The sequence below is a fragment of the Salvelinus namaycush genome, chromosome 24 (assembly GCF_016432855.1).
Source record: "Salvelinus namaycush isolate Seneca chromosome 24, SaNama_1.0, whole genome shotgun sequence".
NCBI lineage: Eukaryota > Metazoa > Chordata > Actinopteri > Salmoniformes > Salmonidae > Salvelinus > Salvelinus namaycush.
In genome coordinates this window covers 12,735,095-12,753,672 of record NC_052330.1, presented here as the reverse complement: position 1 = coordinate 12,753,672, position 18,578 = coordinate 12,735,095, and the positions used below count along the sequence as shown (strand labels likewise).

General features: G+C 46.8%; 1 protein-coding gene across 11 annotated transcripts in view; it reads left to right on the top strand.

Moving 5' to 3' along the window:
- LOC120019714 (afadin-like) overlaps positions 1–18,578 on the top strand; it is a 120,369-nt gene that overhangs the window by 42,461 nt on the left and 59,330 nt on the right. For 7 of the 11 annotated variants that reach the window (XM_038963126.1, XM_038963127.1, XM_038963123.1 and 4 more), the window contains exons 2-5: positions 13,667–13,862; positions 14,484–14,596; positions 16,268–16,422; positions 18,052–18,212. In XM_038963126.1, the coding sequence (XP_038819054.1) occupies positions 13,667–13,862; positions 14,484–14,596; positions 16,268–16,422; positions 18,052–18,212 (625 nt within the window). The remainder of the gene's footprint in view (positions 1–13,666; positions 13,863–14,483; positions 14,597–16,267; positions 16,423–18,051; positions 18,213–18,578) is intronic. The other 4 variants (XM_038963125.1, XM_038963124.1, XM_038963128.1 and 1 more) reach the window with 1 other exon arrangement.

The window sequence follows — 18,578 nt, the reverse complement described above, 5'->3', positions numbered from 1 at the left end:
CTGCTAGGCTAGTCCTCTCCTCAGTCCCGTCCCAGTGTGGCTCTGCTGCTAGGCTAGTCCTCTCCTCAGTCCCGTCCCAGTGTGGCTCTGCTGCTAGGCTAGTCCTCTCTTCAGTCCCGTCCCAGTGTGGCTCTGCTGCTAGGCTAGTCCTCTCTTCAGTCCCGTCCCAGTGTGGCTCTGCTGCTAGGCTAGTCCTCTCTTCAGTCCCGTCCCAGTGTGGCTCTGCTGCTAGGCTAGTCCTCTCCTCAGTCCCGTCCCAGTGTGGCTCTGCTGCTAGGCTAGTCCTCTCCTCAGTCCCGTCCCAGTGTGGCTCTGCTGCTAGGCTAGTCCTCTCTTCAGTCCCGTCCCAGTGTGGCTCTGCTGCTAGGCTAGTCCTCTCCTCAGTCCCGTCCCAGTGTGGCTCTGCTGCTAGGCTAGTCCTCTCTTCAGTCCCGTCCCAGTGTGGCTCTGCTGCTAGGCTAGTCCTCTCCTCGGGCCTGTACCAGGTGGACTCTGATGCCAGGCAGACACATCCCCCTCCCGTGTGACTCCTCAACAGCTACCTCTGCTCTGGCCTGTTTACTACTACCACAGACAAAAGGGGAAACCCAGACACATCACAGGGGGTATAAATCTTCCACTCACCACCAAGGACAGAACATTGCACAAAATGGCTAAGCCTGAAAAAGATTACTTGACCCCTTTTCTCACCTGCTAGTGCCCTCAGTGTCAAAGTGCAGTGTTTGGAGACTAGGCTGAGCCCAGAGATGTGCTACCAAGCCATGTGTGTGAGGCAGACTGATTTGTATAGGTCTCCCACCCTGTGCTAACAGCTGCCGACAGGCCAGAGCTACAGATGCTGGGCTCTGCTGCCGTGCTCTTCTGGTCTGTCAGAGTGAGGCTGTCTATTCTGAATGCCTGTCTGTCACCACACCAGTCCATCATCCAGAGTGTCAGGACTGTTTGATGTATATTTACACCCTCAGTTGTCCCATTGGTGTAAAGTACCTAATTAAAAATACTTTAAAGTACTACTTAAGTAGTTTTTTGTGGTGTCGGTACTTTACTTGACTATATTTTGGACTACTTTTACTTCACTACATTCCTAAAGAAAATTATGTACTTTTTACTCCATACATTTTCCCTGACACCCAAAAGTACTAGTTACAATTTGAATGCTTAGCAGTACTGGAAAAAGGTGAAATCCATACAGTTATCAAGAGAATGTCCCTGGTCATCCCTACTGCCTCTGATCTGGTGGACTCACTAAACCCACATGCTTCGTTTGTAAATGATGTCTGAGTGTTGGAGTGTGCCCCTGGCTGTCTGTAAATGATGTCTGAGTGTTCCCCTGGCTATATGTAAATTATGTCTGAGTGTTGGAGTGTGCCCCTGGCTGTCTGTAAATGATGTCTGATTGTTGGAGTGTGCCCCTGGCTGTCTGTAAATGATGTCTGATTGGTGGAGTGTGCCCCTGGCTGTCTGTAAATGATGTCTGATTGGTGGAGTGTGCCCCTGGCTGTCTGTAAATGATGTCTGATTGTTGGAGTGTGCCCCTGGCTGTCAAAAAAAGCAATAAAAAAGGAAATTGTGCCGTCTGGGTTGCTAAATTATAAGGAATTTGACGTATAGCTTTTACTTTGTACTTTTACTCAAGTATGACAATTGAGTACTTTTTCCACCACGGTAAGTACATTTAAAATCGGATACTTTTAGACTTACTCGAGTAGTATTTTACTGGGTTACTTTTACTTGAGTAATTTTATATTAAAGTATCTTTTACTTTTACTCAAGTATGACGATTTAGTACTTTTCCCATCTCTGTTTACAGCTTACTTACCTCCGAAAACAATGCAACTATCTAGGAAGTCAATGCTATCCATCTGGTCAGTCAGGCTGGCTGCAATCACTCACTAAAAAGCTACATAGCTTAATGCAACTTCATATCCTAATTCAGCAAAATGCAAGTTATGGATGGCAGTGTTTTGTTTTGTTGAGGATTCCGTCTCTAGCGTTTTGTTCTTTTTAAAACGCAGGGAACAACCGAACACTGACCAATCAGTGCGGCTTTGAATGCTGCTAGGTTTCTTGTGGTTTGGCGAGGCCAATAAAGGACGCTGCCCTGCCGCAATTGTAATGACTAGATTGTTCCTCACTGCTGTTACAATACTGTAGTTCAATTCTGTCCAAATGACAGTTGGTGTTGAAGTGGGATCCGGTGGGGTCTTAACAGCTGCTGTGTCAGCATACAGCAGCAGCTGTGTAGGGTGTTAAATCACTGGGCCTATAGCTCATCTTCTGGCCAAGGGGACTGACTGTCCATCCATGCCTGACCCAGTAGCCCCATGTCCCCAGTCCCCAGAGGCCTCGTCATCCTCGATCACTATCTCCTAGCCCTTCTCCCCCTCGTGGGCATGGGACTGTGTCCGAGTGTAACACTGTGAATTCTGCTCCGAGTGAAGTGCTACTACTGCCCCAAGCATAATGTGCTGCTCCCCTCGGTCCCAGAGGACACATGAGGGAAAATGTAGTCTAGTGCTTTCATAACAGATTAAACTAGCTAGTAGTTACATGGATCTCAATTGAATGGAACTTAGTGATTATCTGGCCTCTTATTAAATGACATGATGCGAGTTACATGGAACATGCTGTGATGGCTTCTGAGCGAGACCGTTTGTTTTAGGCATTGAAATAGGTGACGTTAGATTGTAAGTTCACTCCAACAGTGTGTTGTCAGTATTCAACGAGCACAACTGGAGCAGTTTGAACAACTCTGACTGCTATTTTATGTCAGTGGTGGGAGTTGGAGCAGAGAAAAGCATCCACTCCTGGTGAATCGGGTTCAACCAGAGTCCCAATGGCTCAGTAACAGTGCAGAATGTGTGGGGGGGATTGACGGCATGCTAGCTAAGAGGTTCATACAGGGAGAGGTTCTCTGACTGACTGGAGAGGCCTGTCTGTTTCTGCGATGTGTGTTTGTCCGCTCCACCACACTGTCCTTCTGCAGCCTCAGCCTGTCCTGTTATCATGTTTACTGTATGGCTGTAATAAACACAAGCTCACTCTCGTGTGTGAGTGCGTGCGCGTCCAGGCTGCTCCCTCCATCACACACACTTCCGTCTCCACAGCTAAAAGAGGGTTGACTGTTTATTTGAGGACCAGGTGCTTTGCTCCTGCTGCAGCTGTGCTTCCTTCTCTCTGCACCTCTGGACAAGACAACGCTGTCTATATTTGATCCACTACGGGGTTATAGTCAGGTACACTAGACATACAAAAGTATGTGGACACCCCTTAAAATGTGTGGATTTGGCTATTTCAGCCACACCTGTTGCTGACAGGTGTATAACATCGAGAACACAGCCATAGACAAGCATTGGCAGTAGAATGGCCTTACTGAAGAGCTCAGTGACTTTCAACGTGGCACCGTCATAGAATGCAACCTTTTACAACAAGTCAGTTCTTTACATTTCTGCCGTGCTAGAGCTGCCCCGGTCAACTGTAAGTGCCCTTATTGTGATGTGGAAACGTCGAGGAGCAACAACGGCTCAGCCGTGAAGTGGAAGGCCACACAAGCTCACAGAACGGGAGTGCTGAAGAGCGTACCGGGTAAAAATTGTCTGTCCTCTGTTGCAACACTCACTACAGAGTTCCAAACTGCCTCTGGAAGTAATGTCAGCACAAGAACTGTTCGTCAGGAGCTTCGTGAAATGGGTTTCCATGTCCGAGCAGCCGCACACAAGCCTAAGATCACCATGCGCAATGCTAAGCGTCGGCTGGAGTGGTGTAAAGCTCGCCGCCATTTGACTCTGGAGCAGTGGAAACACTTTCTCTGGAGTGATGAATCACTCTTCACCATCTTGCAGTCCGACAGACGAATCTGGGTTTGCCGGATACCATGAGAACGCTACCTGCCCCAATGCATCGTGCCAACTGTAAAGTTTGGTGGAGGAGGACTAATGGTCAGGGCTGTTTTTCATGGCGCAGGCTAGGCCCCTTAGTTCCATTGAGGGAAATCTTAACGCTATAGCATACAATGGCATTCTAGACGATTCTGTGCTTCTAGCTTTGTGGCAACAGTTTGGGGAATGCGCTTTCCTGTTACAGCATGACAATACCCCCGTGCACAAAGTGAGGTCCATACAGGAAATGGTTTATCCAGATTGGTGTGTAAGAACTTCACTGGTCTGCACAGAGCCCTGACCTCACCCCCATCCAACACCGACTGCGAGCCAGGCCTAATCCCCCAACATCAGGGCCCAACCTCACTAATACTCTTGTGGCTGAATGGAAGCAAGTCCCCGCAGCAATGTTCCAACATCTAGTGGAAAGCCTTCCCAGAAGAGAGGAGGCTGTTATAGCAGCAAAGGGGGGGACCAACTCCATATTAATGCCCATGATTTTGGAATGAGATGATCGACGAGCAGGTGTCCACATACTTTTGGTCATGTCGTGTATTAGCCTCGTTTTTCCCCTTTAGGTTTTTAAAAAGCACACGTTTTAACACCAAGGGCAAGGCCAGTGATTTAACATTAGAGACAAATATAGATTTTTCTCTGCTTTCTGCCATTTTTACTACATTGAAGGGAATTGAAAGTGCTCTAGTGCTGGAATTGAAAATTGTTGTACAACATTACCGAGCTTTTATGACTTTCCCCCCTAGGCCCCAGGCCTGTTTTTAAAAAAATAAGGAATTCATTCATGATGACTACATCGTTGTTCATTCTCTCACCTCATGAGATCATGTGTTTTGCATGTCCCTCCCATGGCCTCATCTGTGTTTCCCCCTGTTATGACTGGCAACTATTATGACAGATGGCCCGTATCTCTGTAGAGAGACAGGAGGAGGAGCTGCATGGCTCGTAGCTAGATAATTCTTCCTTGGTGTGGAGAGGCCTGGCATATTGCAGCGTTACAAAAACGCACTCGGGAGTGTAAAGGTTGCTTAGATCTATACACATAATTACACGTCCTATAGGTATGTCTCTGACTGGGTCACTGCCCCCCCCCGCTTAGCTCTCCCTTGTCTCTCTCCAGCCGGTGTACTGGCTTTAAGAGCTGTGTTTATACAGGGCATTTCTCTGGTCCTCTGCTATGTAAACTCTGCCCTAAATTCCATTTCACAGGGACTTCTCTACCCTCTCTCCTCCGTCACTATCTGATGGAGAACACCTGGGAAATGCCTAATCTTGCCTCGCTGCAGAGATGACACAGGGGTATCTTCCTTCTCCTCTCCTTTAAACCTCAGCCAGCTCACTGACTGACTGAGCCTCGGCTCTTTCATGTGCTGGACTCAGTTAAGACCCAATCTAGCCTCTCATTGCCAGAGTGAAATCTGCTGCGGCATATCGCTCTCATTCTCAACCAAGTCACAGCAGGACTATTAGCATTAGAAGCAGCACTGTCTGTTGTATGTACAGTAGTATATTTCTCCATGTGGGTCCCTGGCCCTACAGTAGCTGTGACTGTGTGTAGATCCTCCAGTCTGTCCAGTCAGAGCCTTGGGGAGCTTTGTGAAATGCTTTATTTCCCTGTCATGCAAAGCAGAGATTGATGTAATGCTTGATTTTCCCAGCCAATCCCCTGTCTGCTCTCCTCCCAGCCAGCCAATCCTCTGCCTTCTCTCCTTCCAGCTAGCCAATCCCCTGCCTGCTGAGTGCTCTCCTTCCAGCCAGCCACTTGGCAGAAATCGTCACGTCTCTCACGAGAAAGGGAGAGGAGTGGAGGAGAGAGAAAGGAGGCTAGAGGAAGAGTGACAGCCTCCATCTAGTGTTACCAGTGGTCATGATATGTGTGCAGGGAGCTGGGTGGGGCTTGCTGGATGGATGTGGCTGTGGTGATGGTGGATGATGTGTCTATGTGATGATTACAGCAGTAGATGGATCAGGTTGCCTCAGCTGATTCTAGGTCTGCGGTAACGTGGCTTTCTCAAACCCCTCCATTACTCTGCTGACAAGGTCAGGCTGTTCTGTGTGTATGTTCGAGGTTTGGCTCATGCTGACACCCACACAGTCTGTGCAGTTAATCCTAGACACCGACCTGACTGCTAGAGGAGTGACTTTGATTTCTCCTGGCATGCTTCAGGCTGAGGATGAAGAGGATGGAGGAAGAAGAAAGGTGCTGCTGAGAATGGATGACTGTGTATGTCTGTCTCCAGGGCCTGAATCTTGGTCTTGACAAAGGTCAACCTGACTGCAGTTACTATGCCAAATAGAGGTTTAGCAGGGGTGTTTGTTTAACCATGTTACCATGGCAACCGCTCCCTCCTGTCTGTTTTTCTCTCTCCACTTCCTCCCCTGTGGCCCTCTGTGGTCTGGTCATGTGACCAGGGTCAGTGCTTCGCTTGGCGGTGGTTAGTGATAGCCTAGGCAGGCAGAATGTGGTTTCGTTTGCCCATCAGTTAGGCAGGCTGTTTGCCAATCAGTTAGCCTACTATGGCGCCTTCCTCCATCCCTCTCCCCACTGGCCCAGTGCAGTTCTGACTGGAGCCAGTCAGATTAGACTACTAATGGATTAGATGAATGCTGACACAGGCAGGAAGCTGTCGGGCCCCTCAGACATGTCAGTCCCATGCTGTAGTCCAGAGGCCCAGTGTGCGCGCGCACACACACGCTCACTATCACACAACCCTTCTCCTCGTCCACTGCCTCTCTCCCCACTGCTGGGGAAAAGTGGAATGAGGATGTATATGAAATGGGGTTAATCCATATAGGTCTGTATTGCCTGTCTATTTGCTCAAGGTTTCTCATGTCAGAAGAATCGGGTCATTGCAAGTCGTGTTAACATAGCATTACTTTAGAGAGTAAAGCTAAACTGGGCTTTATAGGGCGGTAGGTTTATCGTCTGACTAGGACTGCAATCATTCAGATCATGTAGGATTTAAAAAAGGCCACATCTGGCATCGAAAGGATTCTATTGTCATATACACTGAGTGTACAAAACATTAGGAACACCTGCTCTTTCCATGAGACTGACCAGGTTGAGTCGAAGTGAAAGCTATGATCTCTTATTGATCCACTGCAATCGGTGGAGATGAAAGGGAGAAGACTGGTTATAGGATTTTTAAGCCTTGACAATTGAGACATGGATTGTGTATGTGTACCATTCAGAGGGTGAGTGCCTTTGAACGGGGAATGGTAGTAGGTGCCAGGAGCACCGGTTTGAGTGTGTGAAGAAATGCAACACTGCTGGGTTTTTCATGCTCAACAGTTTCCTGTGTGTATCAAGAATGGTCCACCACCCAAAGGACATCCAGCCAACGGCAGGCCAGTGGTAGAAAACAGGTAATTGATGAAAGAGGACAAAGGAGGCTGACACATCGTGCAGAGCCACAGACGGGCTACAGTTAAACTGACAGTCCAGTACAACATTGCTGCCCAAAGACCCATAAAAGAATGCACAACTCGTCGTACCTTGACACGTGGTGTATGGTAGTCGACGACCTTAGTGCCACTTCTTCCAGCAAAAATCAAGCAACTTCGGTTACAGTGGGCTAAGGAACGAAAACACTAGACACTGGGGAATTGGAAAAACATTGCCTTGTCCGATGAATCCCGGTTCCTGATGTTTAAATGTTTTATTTAATTTATTTCACCTTTATTCAACCAGGTAGGCCAGTTGAGAATAGGTTCTCATTTACAACTGCGACCTTGCCAAGATGGAGCAAAGCAGTGCGACAAAAACAACAGTTACACATAATCAAACGTACAGTCAATATCACAATAGAAAGAATATATGTACAGTGTGTGCAAATGTAGGGAGGTAGGCAATAACTAGGCCATAGAGGTGAAATAATTACAATTTAGCATTAATACTGGAGTGATGTGCAGATGATGATGTGCAAGTAGAGATACTAGGGTGCAAAAGAGCAAGAAGATAAATAACAATATGGGGATGAGGTAGTTGGGTGCGCTGTTCCAGTCATTGGCAGCAGAGAACTGGAAGGAAAGGCGGCCAAAGGAAGTGTTGACTTTGGATGACCAGTGAAATGTACCTGCTGGAGCGCATGCTACGGGTGGGTGTTGCTATGGTGACCAGTGAGCTGAGATAAGGCGGGGCTTTACCTAGCAAATACTCATAGATGACCTGGAGCCAGTGGGTTTGGCGACGAGTATGAAGCGAGGGCCAGCCAACGAGAGCGTACAGGTCGCAGTGGTGGGTAGTATATGGGGCTTTGGTGACAAAACGGATGGCACTGTGATAGACTGCATCCAATTTGTTGAGTAGAGTGTTGGAGGCTATTTTGTAAATGACATCGCCGAAGTCAAGGATCGGTAGGATAGTCAGTTTTACGAGGGTATGTTTGGCAGCATGAGTGAAGGAGGCTGTGTTGCGAAATAGGAAGCCGATTCTAGATTTAAGTATGGATTGGAGATGCTTAATGTGAGTCTGGAAGGAGAGTTTACAGTCTAACCAGACACCTATGTATTTGTAGTTGTCCACGTATTCAAAGTCAGAACCGTCCAGAGTAGTGATGCTAGTCAGGCGGGCGGGTGCGGGCAGCAATCAGTTGAAGAGCATGCATTTAGTTTTACTAGCATTTAAAAGCAGTTGGAGGCCACGGAAGGCGAGTTGTATGTTTCATGCTGATGGGAGGCATGCAGGCTGGTCAACATTGCAGGCTGGTGGTGGTGTGGTGGGGTGTTTATTCATGGCACACATTGGGCCCCTTGATAAAAGTGCAGTGATGTTTGAACGTCACAGGATATTTGTACATCGCCAATCGGGTTCATCCCTTCGTGGCAGCAGTGTATCCATCTGCAAATTGTTTTTTTTCCAGCAGGATAGTGTCCCATGTCACAAGGCTAGGATTGTCCAGGAATGGTTCCACGAACATGACAGGGAATTCGGGTTACTGGAGTTACTTACTGCCCAGTCACCAGGTCTCAATCCAGTTGATGAGATGGAACAACCTATTCGGAGTAGAGATCCACTACCAGCCAACTTGACACAACTGTGGAACGCATTGTAGTCAACATGGGCCAGCATCCCTGTGGAACGCTTTCAACACCTTGTAGAGTCCATGCCCTGACAAATTGAGGCTGTTCAGAGGGGAAAAGGTGGTGCGACTCAATATTAGGAAGGTGTTCCTAATGTTTTGTACACTGTATTTAACCTGTCTAGGACAGGGGTGCCGCTAGCGGCACTCCTCCCACATTCCACTGAAAAGGCAGAGCGGGAAATTCAATTTTTTTTTTTTTTTTTTAAATATTTAACTTTCACACATTAACAAGTCCAATACAGCATTTGAAAGATAAACATCTTGTGAATCCAGCCAACATGTCCGATTTTTTAAATGTATTACAGCAAAAACACCACGTATATTTATGTTAGCTCACCACCAAATACAAAAGACAGACAGACATTTTTCACAGCACCGGTAGCATGCAGGTAGCATGCACAAAGCCAACCTAACTAACCTAGAACCAACCTAACTAACCTAGAAACAACTCCCTCAGATGACAGTCCTATAACATGTTACACAATAAATCTATGTTTTGTTCAAAAAATGTGCATATTTGAGCTATAAATCAGTTTTACATTACTGCTACCATCATAGCTGCCATCATAGCTACAGTCAGAAATAGCACGGGAGCAGCCAGAGTAAATAGACACCAACGTCAACTACCTAATTACACATCATAAAACATTTCAGAACAATATATGGTGGATAGCAAATGAAAGACAAAGATCTTGTGAATATAGCTAATATTTCCGATTTTCTAAGTGTTTTACAGCGAAAACACAATATATCGTTATATTAGCTTACTACATTAGCTAGCACACAGCAGCATTGATTCTAGTCGAACGGTAGCATAGCACAGTTCGACAGATATATGAAAAAGCATCCCAAATTGGGTCCTTATCTTTGTTGATCTTCCATCAGAATGTTCTCCAAGGGGTCCTTTGTTCAGAAACGTCTTTATTTCGATCCAGAACGAACGATTTCCCTCTTGAATTAGCAAGCACACTGGCAGTGCGACGCTAACCTCTCCATCTTGACAAAATTCTTGCGTCGCATCACGTCTAAAGTCCAGAATAAATTTCAATAATATAATTAAACTATATTGAAAAAACATACTTTAGGATGATATTGTGACATGTATCAAATAAAATCGAAGCCGGAGAACATATTCACCTTTAACGAGCGTTTTCCAGGAGCCGAGTCCAGGTTCTACTTCGCGCCCAGAAAAAAAAATAAAGTGCGCAAGTCTCACTCCAAGAGGCTGTATTCAATCCCTGAACGAGATATTCAAGTCCTTTCTGCTCTCACTTCCGCATGACACCCAGGGGAAGGCGTATGACGTGTTTCTATGGTCCCAAGTGACATGCCCTTTTATAGACAAGCTCTTGAAAAGAGACCTCGCATTTGGAAATCTCACTTCCGGATAGGAAATGGGCTGCAGAAAAAGTTCTGGTTCACTTAGAGAAATAATTCAAACGGTTTAAGAAACTAGAGTGTTTTCTATCCAATAGAAATGATAATATGCATATTGTACGAGCAAGAATTGAGTAGGAGGCCGTTTGAAATGGCCACCTATTTTCAGGTTACTCAGTGCTGCCCCTTGCAGCCATAAGAAGTTTTAACATCCAGACCTCATCATGGAGTGGCTAACAAGCCTTCGTTGATTACAGTCCTGCTTTGTTACTGTTCAAATGACCTGCCAGTGTACATTGACATGGCAGTGCCACCTGTTGGGCTGATGGGGAACTGCATTGTGTATATTTAAATGGGAAAGATAAGTGATGTGGTGAAAAGCAATCTTATTACTAAATTAGTCATGTAACCCCTTTTGCTTGTTGCAATTCTCATTCTTCATTTCAAAAGACTTGAAATGATTTCGTCAGAGATATGGTTTACTGTGGTGTCTACAAATGGAGGTTTTCTTTCAAGCTCTAGCATATTGTTGTCTGCATTGATGTCAGTTGATTGATGTTAATCACACTGTACGTGCAGTAGACTGGCCGTCGTCATAACTTCAGCACTGTCTCTCAAACCCATCAGTCTGCTCTGCAGTCCTGGACCCAAGACAAGTCTCTATTGTTACATTCAATCACCGACTAGGTCCAGAGAGCCTCCCTGGCCTGATCAGCTATAGTTTTAGTATCCTTCTAATATCCCCCATCCCACTCTTTAATATCTCTCCTCCACATGGTTTTCCAGAAGGCCGGGTGAGGATGAAAGCAGCCATATTTCTGCCCCGGGACAGAGGAGTGTGGGGGACATAAATCAGCAGACTAACGCTGCGCTTCAGGAGGCAGGGAGATTTTGGGAATGTGAAGCGAGTCGAGAGATGAAAGGAGCTATAATGGAGTGAAGCTGATTTATCACCTCTGCTATGAGGCTCGGGTCAGGCCTCTGTCAGAGAGAGACTAGTCAGTCTGGGCCCCTCGGAGCAAAGAGTAGACTCTGTTTAGAGGTAAAGTCCGTGACTATATACAGTCAGCATGCAGAGGGCCTCACCACAGCTCTCTCGCCTTTCTGCCTTTTGTCAAGTTCACTCCTTTAACTTCAAGGACATTGCTGCCTGTGTATGTCTATTTTGCATGGTCAGTGAGTGGGAATGAGACTCATCATGACTCAGGGCTGTGTTTCTTGTAATAGGAGGGAGGGTGTATGTGAACTGAGCTCTCCCAGGTGCATTCTGGGTCTGTAAATAAACCAATAGATTAACGCCTAGTCACAGGTTAGGAATGAGGTCATATAGATATCTTTGTGCGACTTTCTTAATATTCCCCTCACGCACACACAACACTCACCCGTTTTCACACACATACACCATATTGAGCAGGGGGTTTTATGAAGTTTTCTCAGAGGTGAGGAAACACACGGTGACTCCTGACATCCATTGTTCTGGTTGGCCTGACATCACTCATTCCTCCCGCTCTCATTGGCCGAGAATGAGTGTCCGTGGCCCATGAGCCTCTGGGATGAGGCTGATGTGATGTCACATGCTGAGGAATTGGACACAGCTGACATGGAAAACCAGATAATACTGGACCAGTGGACTGCCCAATGGAAGACCAGATCATACTGGACCAGTGGACTGCCCAATGGAAGACTAGATCATACTGGACCAGTGGACTGCCCAATGGTAGACCAGATCATAATGGACCAGTGGACTGCCCAATGGTAGACCAGATCATAATGGACCAGTGGACTGCCCAATGGTAGACCAGATCATAATGGACCAGTGGACTGCCCAATGGAAGACGATCACATGGCTTTTTATTGTTTGGGTATAAATATCATGTGACCTGTGAGTGCTGTGTAATGTTGTCCCTGGCTTCACCTGTGTGGAGTGCAGTTGTCACGACAAGGTCCTGTGTGATCATGTAGGGCTATTTCTGTTCTTAGCTGAACAGACTCTGAGAGGAGTGCTGGAGTGTAGTCTGCCTGGGAGAGGAGCAGGTAGGCTGAGCTGGCTGGGTTTCACACACACACACACACACACACACACACACACACACACACACACACACACACACACACACACACTGACTGCTACCTGCACACCTCCCATCCTTTTAGGTCATATGATAAGTATTAGTAGGCCTGTCTGTCCTCCTGCCCCCGACTCTCCCCTAAGGCCCCGACTCTCTCCCCTAAGGCCCTTTTTATAATGATAACACTGGAGTTACCACCAGCCTACATCCTGTCTAAACTGTCCACAAAAGGCCGGTTTAGCTAGAAATGACAGCCGCCTATAGATGCAGATCGTTGCCACTTGACCAAGGGCGGTCTCCGAGCTTGACGTGGTCAGGGGTCTAGGTGTGGTGGGAAATGAGCTCTGTATGATATTATTGTAGAAGTCGGCTCTGCTATTAGACGCGACAGTTATAGCTAAGTCAAATTTGATTGGTCCCATACACAAGCGAAATGCTTGTGTTCCTAGCTCCAGCAGTGAGGTAGTATCTAACAATTCACAACAATACACACATCTAAAAATAAAAGAATGCATTTAAGAAATGTTGAAATATTAGGACGAGCAATGTCAGAGTCCGGAGTATAAATATATATGTATATACTGTGTGTGATGTATAGACATTATGGACAGTATGTGGACAGAATATGCAGTACAACTGAAGAATACGAAGATATAATAGTATATGTACAGCAATAGTTAAATAGGATGGCCTTGACTAGAATACAGTATATACATATGAAGTGGAACAGTATGTAAACATTATTAAAGTGACCAGTGATTCCATGTCTGGATACACATCCTGGCTAAGCTCATATTGCTCAATCATTGTAGCTACGGAGCGCCTGCTTCTCTATTGTACAGACAAATAAGGAGAGCAGGTTCCTCCAGCGTCTTCCCTCTCTCTTCCCTCTCCATCTCTTTCCTTCTATCCTTCTCTCTCCGTGGTGAGTTAGAAACAGGAGCAGCTATCCCCCGACTACCGTCCTCTCCTCTTTCCATTACTTCTTATCATGTCCCAGAAATATCTCCTCGCTCAAATATCAGCTGCAGGTTGGTTATGAGGTTACTGTTGTCAAAATAAGGCTGCGTTCAACAAAATAATATATATTTTTACTCCGGGGGATAAACGTGATTTTTCAAGACGCTCGGTGTTGGTGTAGCATGAAGTGTTTGTTATGAAAGTGTGAGAAAGGAAGGAAGAAGCCAAACTTGGCCCTTCAGCTGTGAAGGAAACGAATGACCTCATCTTTCTTCTCTTTCAGGACTTGGAGTTCCACGGCGTGATGCGTTTCTACTTCCAGGACCGCGTGGCGGGGAACTTTGCCACCAAGTGCATCCGCGTGTCCTCCACGGCCACCACTCAGGACGTCATCGAGACGCTGGCCGAGAAGTTCCGGCCCGACATGAGGATGCTCTCCTCGCCAAAATACTCCCTCTACGAGGTCCACGTCAGCGGGGGTGAGTGGAAGGATGGGTGTGTGTGTGTTGCGGTGGGTGGTTTAGTAAGTAGACCAAGGGTATTGAACGGGTATTATGGTCGATCACACCTAGCATTAGACTGCTAACATTCAACATCAGGTTGCTTATTTGTTTGGATATGTGGTTTTGACAATCTGCTTTGAGTTAGCCACTCTGTTGGGGTCACAAGGCAAAGACTGTTAGCCTGCGCCACAGAGAAGCCAGGAGAGCAGGGTCCAGCTTCCATGGTGCTTAATGTGACCTTGAGATCAGCAGCCCTCAGTCCAGGCTTTGATATGTCTTCATATTGAGAGAGGACGAGTGTGTACTGTACGTGTGTGCCTGCATAGTACAGTTGTGCTTTTCTTCTCGCACAGTGGTGAAAAGCTCATTTAGGCCTGCTTTTATATAGTAATATTTAAAATCTCCGCAGTCCTACCACATCTGCCTATGTCAATAATTAATGCTTTATCCTAAGCTTATTCTAATGTTTATTTATGTTAAATTAGAGTATATAGCCCAGAGCTCACTAAGCTGGCTGTATAGGGGTGTGGGTTAACTGGTGTGGGTTAACAGGGTGTAAAGCAGTGTGTTAAGTGGTAGACTCCCCCTCTCTGGCAGAAGAACGGAAGCTGGACCTGGATGAGAAGCCACTGGTGGTGCAGCTCAACTGGAACAAAGACGACCGCGAGGGACGCTTCGTCCTCAAGAATGAGAACGACATCATCCCCAAGGTGAGTGACGACAACAGCAGCAGCAGCAAGGAGCAGAGCGGTCTTAGGCAAGCCTGGCTTCCAGTATGCTTCTGCTAGACATCAAGCAAGTACTGGGCTATATGGTGTGATTTGGGGATTCCTGGGAATGTGCGTTACATCATTGGAAAATAACAAGGGACCTATTCTATTCTTAGATGTGGCCATCAGTGAAATGACTCAAAACTGCTGCACAGCAGGACCTCTGCTATGATAACACTATCAGATTGCTCTGCCTCTGTAGAACTGTAACTAAATACCCAACCATCAAATCCACTGCTATGATCTTGTTAGTCTATATTTCATTAGAGGATCATAGGAACTGACTGCTCAATGTGTTGATGTGCATCCTGGCTCTGATACAATGAAGTGCCTCCTTCTCTGAGACTTCTGGCTCTGATACAATGAAGTGCCTCCTTCTCCGAGACTTCTGGCTCTGATACAATGAAGTGCCTCCTGCTCCGAGACTTCTGGCTCTGATACAATGAAGTGCCTCCTTCTCCGAGACTTCTGGCTCTGATACAATGAAGTGCCTCCTTCTCCGAGACTTCTGGCTCTGATACAATGAAGTGCCTCCTTCTCCGAGACTTCTGGCTCTGATACAATGAAGTGCCTCCTGCTCCGAGACTTCTGATACAATGAAGTGCCTCGTGCTCCGAGACTTCTTTAGTGCTCTTTAGCACCCTAGAGAGATGCAACTGTTTTATTTTATACTTGACCTCGAGTACCTCGGCTCCCCGAACCTCTTTCCATTTCCTCAGCCAAATATGTGTTTCTCCCCCTGGCCCCGGATAAAAAGCTGTAGTGTGTGTGTGTGGGGTGGCGTTTGTGTGTGAGATGTGAATGAGTTATGTGTGTTTCATCTCTTGGGATGAGTGGCTACACTCTGACCAGTGTGAGGATAATCAACCACCTCTGCCCAGGGGAGCAGTAAAGATCTTTTAAACACACACACAATTCTCCTACCCAGTCTGAAAGGGTCTTTTAACTCATCACTCCAGTCATCACAGGGGAAGCAGATCTTAAACTACATTTATCTCCTCTTAGTGGCAGCACCTCTCCTCGCCTCCTAGAAGCATCTGCTACTAGAGGTACATAGAGGGCTCCCCAAAAGGCTTTTAGGCTGACATGTGAGTGATAGGAGATCAGGAGTGCTTTTGGGGAGTGGAAGAGATGCAGTCTTCTCAGAAGAGTCCCCTGCTCAGCTATTTGACAGTTCAGTTCTGGAACACTGGAAGGCTTTAACACATCTAATGCTTTATGGGGATTTAGACTCCAACTGATCCCCTCTGAAAAGGCTCTCGCTCTCTCTGCTTTCTATGGCCAATTCAGTTCAAATTTTGGCTTTTGATTGAACTCTGACCCTGTTGTTCTGTCTGTCAGCTGATGGTTTTATTCGGATGGTTGGTAGAGTGGTGCCCAGACCACTAGGCCTCAGGCTCTAGGTGTTAAATAGGCCCCGTTCCAACTCTGTGTGGAGGCCTCGGGTCACTGAGTCCTAAGGCCTCAGCCCAGCCAGTCCCCCTCTGGGGCCCCCTAATACCACTGATTGCCTTAATAAAACACTTAGTAACAAACCTCACACCCTCTCACCTATCGTAACCTTTCCCCTTGTCTGTCTCTCTCGCTTTCTCTTGTTCTCTCTCGCAACAGAAGATGCAGAGCAACGGGCCAGAGAGGGAGAAGGAGGGAGTAATCCAGAACTTCAAACGGACACTGTCCAAGAAAGAGAAGAAGAAGGAGAAGAAGAGAGAGAAGGAGGCTCACATTGCGGACGGAGATGAGCAAGCACTGAACAGAGAAGATGGGTAAGGAGGGCAATGTCACTTGTAGCTTATATATATATATATATATATACTGCTCAAAAAAATAAAGGGAACACTTAAACAACACAATGTAACTCCAAGTCAATCACACTTCTGTGAAATCAAACTGTCCACTTAGGAAGCAACACTGATTGACAATAAATTTCACATGCTGTTGTGCAAATGGAATAGACAAAAGGTGGAAATTATAGGCAATTAGCAAGAGCTGCGAGCTGTGGCAAAAAGGTTTGCTGTGTCTGTCAGCGTAGTGTCCAGAGCATGGAGGCGCTACCAGGAGACAGGCCAGTACATCAGGAGACGTGGAGGAGGCCGTAGGAGGGCAACAACCCAGCAGCAGGACCGCTACCTCCGCCTTTGTGCAAGGAGGAGCACTGCCAGAGCCCTGCAAAATGACCTCCAGCAGGCCGCAAATGTGCATGTGTCATCATATGGTCTCACAAGGGGTCTGAGGATCTCATCTCGGTACCTAATGGCAGTCAGGCTACCTCTGGCGAGCACATGGAGGGCTGTGCGGCCCCACAAAGAAATGCCACCCCGCACCATGACTGACCCATCGCCAAACCGGTCATGCTGGAGGATGTTGCAGGCAGCAGAACGTTCTCCACGGCGTCTCCAGACTCTGTCACATGTGCTCATGTGCTCAGTGTGAACCTGCTTTCATCTGTGAAGAGCACAGGGCGCCAGTGGCGAATTTGCCAATCTTGGTGTTCTCTGGCAAATGCCAAACGTCCTGCACGGTGTTGGGCTGTAAGCACAACCCCCACCTGTGGACGTCGGGCCCTCATACCACCCTCATGGAGTCTGTTTCTGACCGTTTGAGCAGACACATGCACATTTGTGGCCTGCTGGAGGTCATTTTGCAGGGCTCTGGCAGTGCTCCTCCTTGCACAAAGGCGGAGGTAGCGGTCCTGCTGCTGGGTTGTTGCCCTCCTACGGCCTCCTCCACGTCTCCTGATGTACTGGCCTGTCTCCTGGTAGCGCCTCCATGCTCTGGACACTACGCTGACAGACACAGCAAACCTTTTTGCCACAGCTTGCATTGATGTGCCATCCTGGATGAACTGCACTACCTGAGCCACTTGTGTGGGTTGTAGACTCCGTCTCATGCTACCACTAGAGTGAGAGCACCGCCAGCATTCAAAAGTGACCAAAACATCAGCCAGGAAGCATAGGAACTGAGAAGTGGTCTGTGGTCACCACCTGCAGAACCACTCCTTTTTTGGGGGTCTTGCTAATTGCCTATAATTTCCACCTTTTGTCTATTCCATTTGCACAACAGCATGTGCAATTTATTGTCAATCAGTGTTGCTTCCTAAGTGGACAGTTTGATTTCACAGAAGTGTGATTGACTTGGAGTTACATTGTGTTGTTTAAGTGTTCCCTTTATTTTATATATATATATATATATATATATATATATATATATATATATATATATATATATATATATATATATATATATATATATATATATATATATATATATATATATATATATATATATAGTACTGCTAGTGTATGAAGAAGTAACCTGCATGGTAAAGTAAATATATTTCTTTGAGTAGGTTTGCAGTGAAGTACTTCTGAGTGTTGTTTCTCCTACTCCTCCAGAGAGAACTCCAGACTGGCAGCAGAGGTGTACAAGGACATGCCGGAGAACAGCTTCACCAGGACCATCTCTAACCCCGAGGTGGTGATGAAGAGGAGGCGGCAGCAGAAACTGGAGAAGAGGATGCAGGAGTTCCGCAGCAGCGACGGCAGGCCAGACTCGGGTAAGGTCATGGGACTCCTGGATCTATCAATTTAAAATGTGTTACTTTTATTTGAAAAGGACACTGTGATAGCTAAGCCGTTTTTAGTGTGTGTGAGAGAGCGAGATATACCTATCGGCCAGTCCAAAGCCATTGTCTCTGGTCCCGGTCCTATCTGTTGCCAGTAGAGAACACTCCATACTGTAATTACATAAGGCCTGGGCCAGACAGAGCAGGGGGCCATTCTAATCCGCTTTAGCCCATGTCCTCAGTGAACACCACACACTGGCTGGCACTGCCAGGCCTCACATCTTGTTCCCAATGGCTTACAGCCCTCTGCCAACCATGGGAGGGAACACTAAAAATGTCCGTAGGATTTTTTTTCCT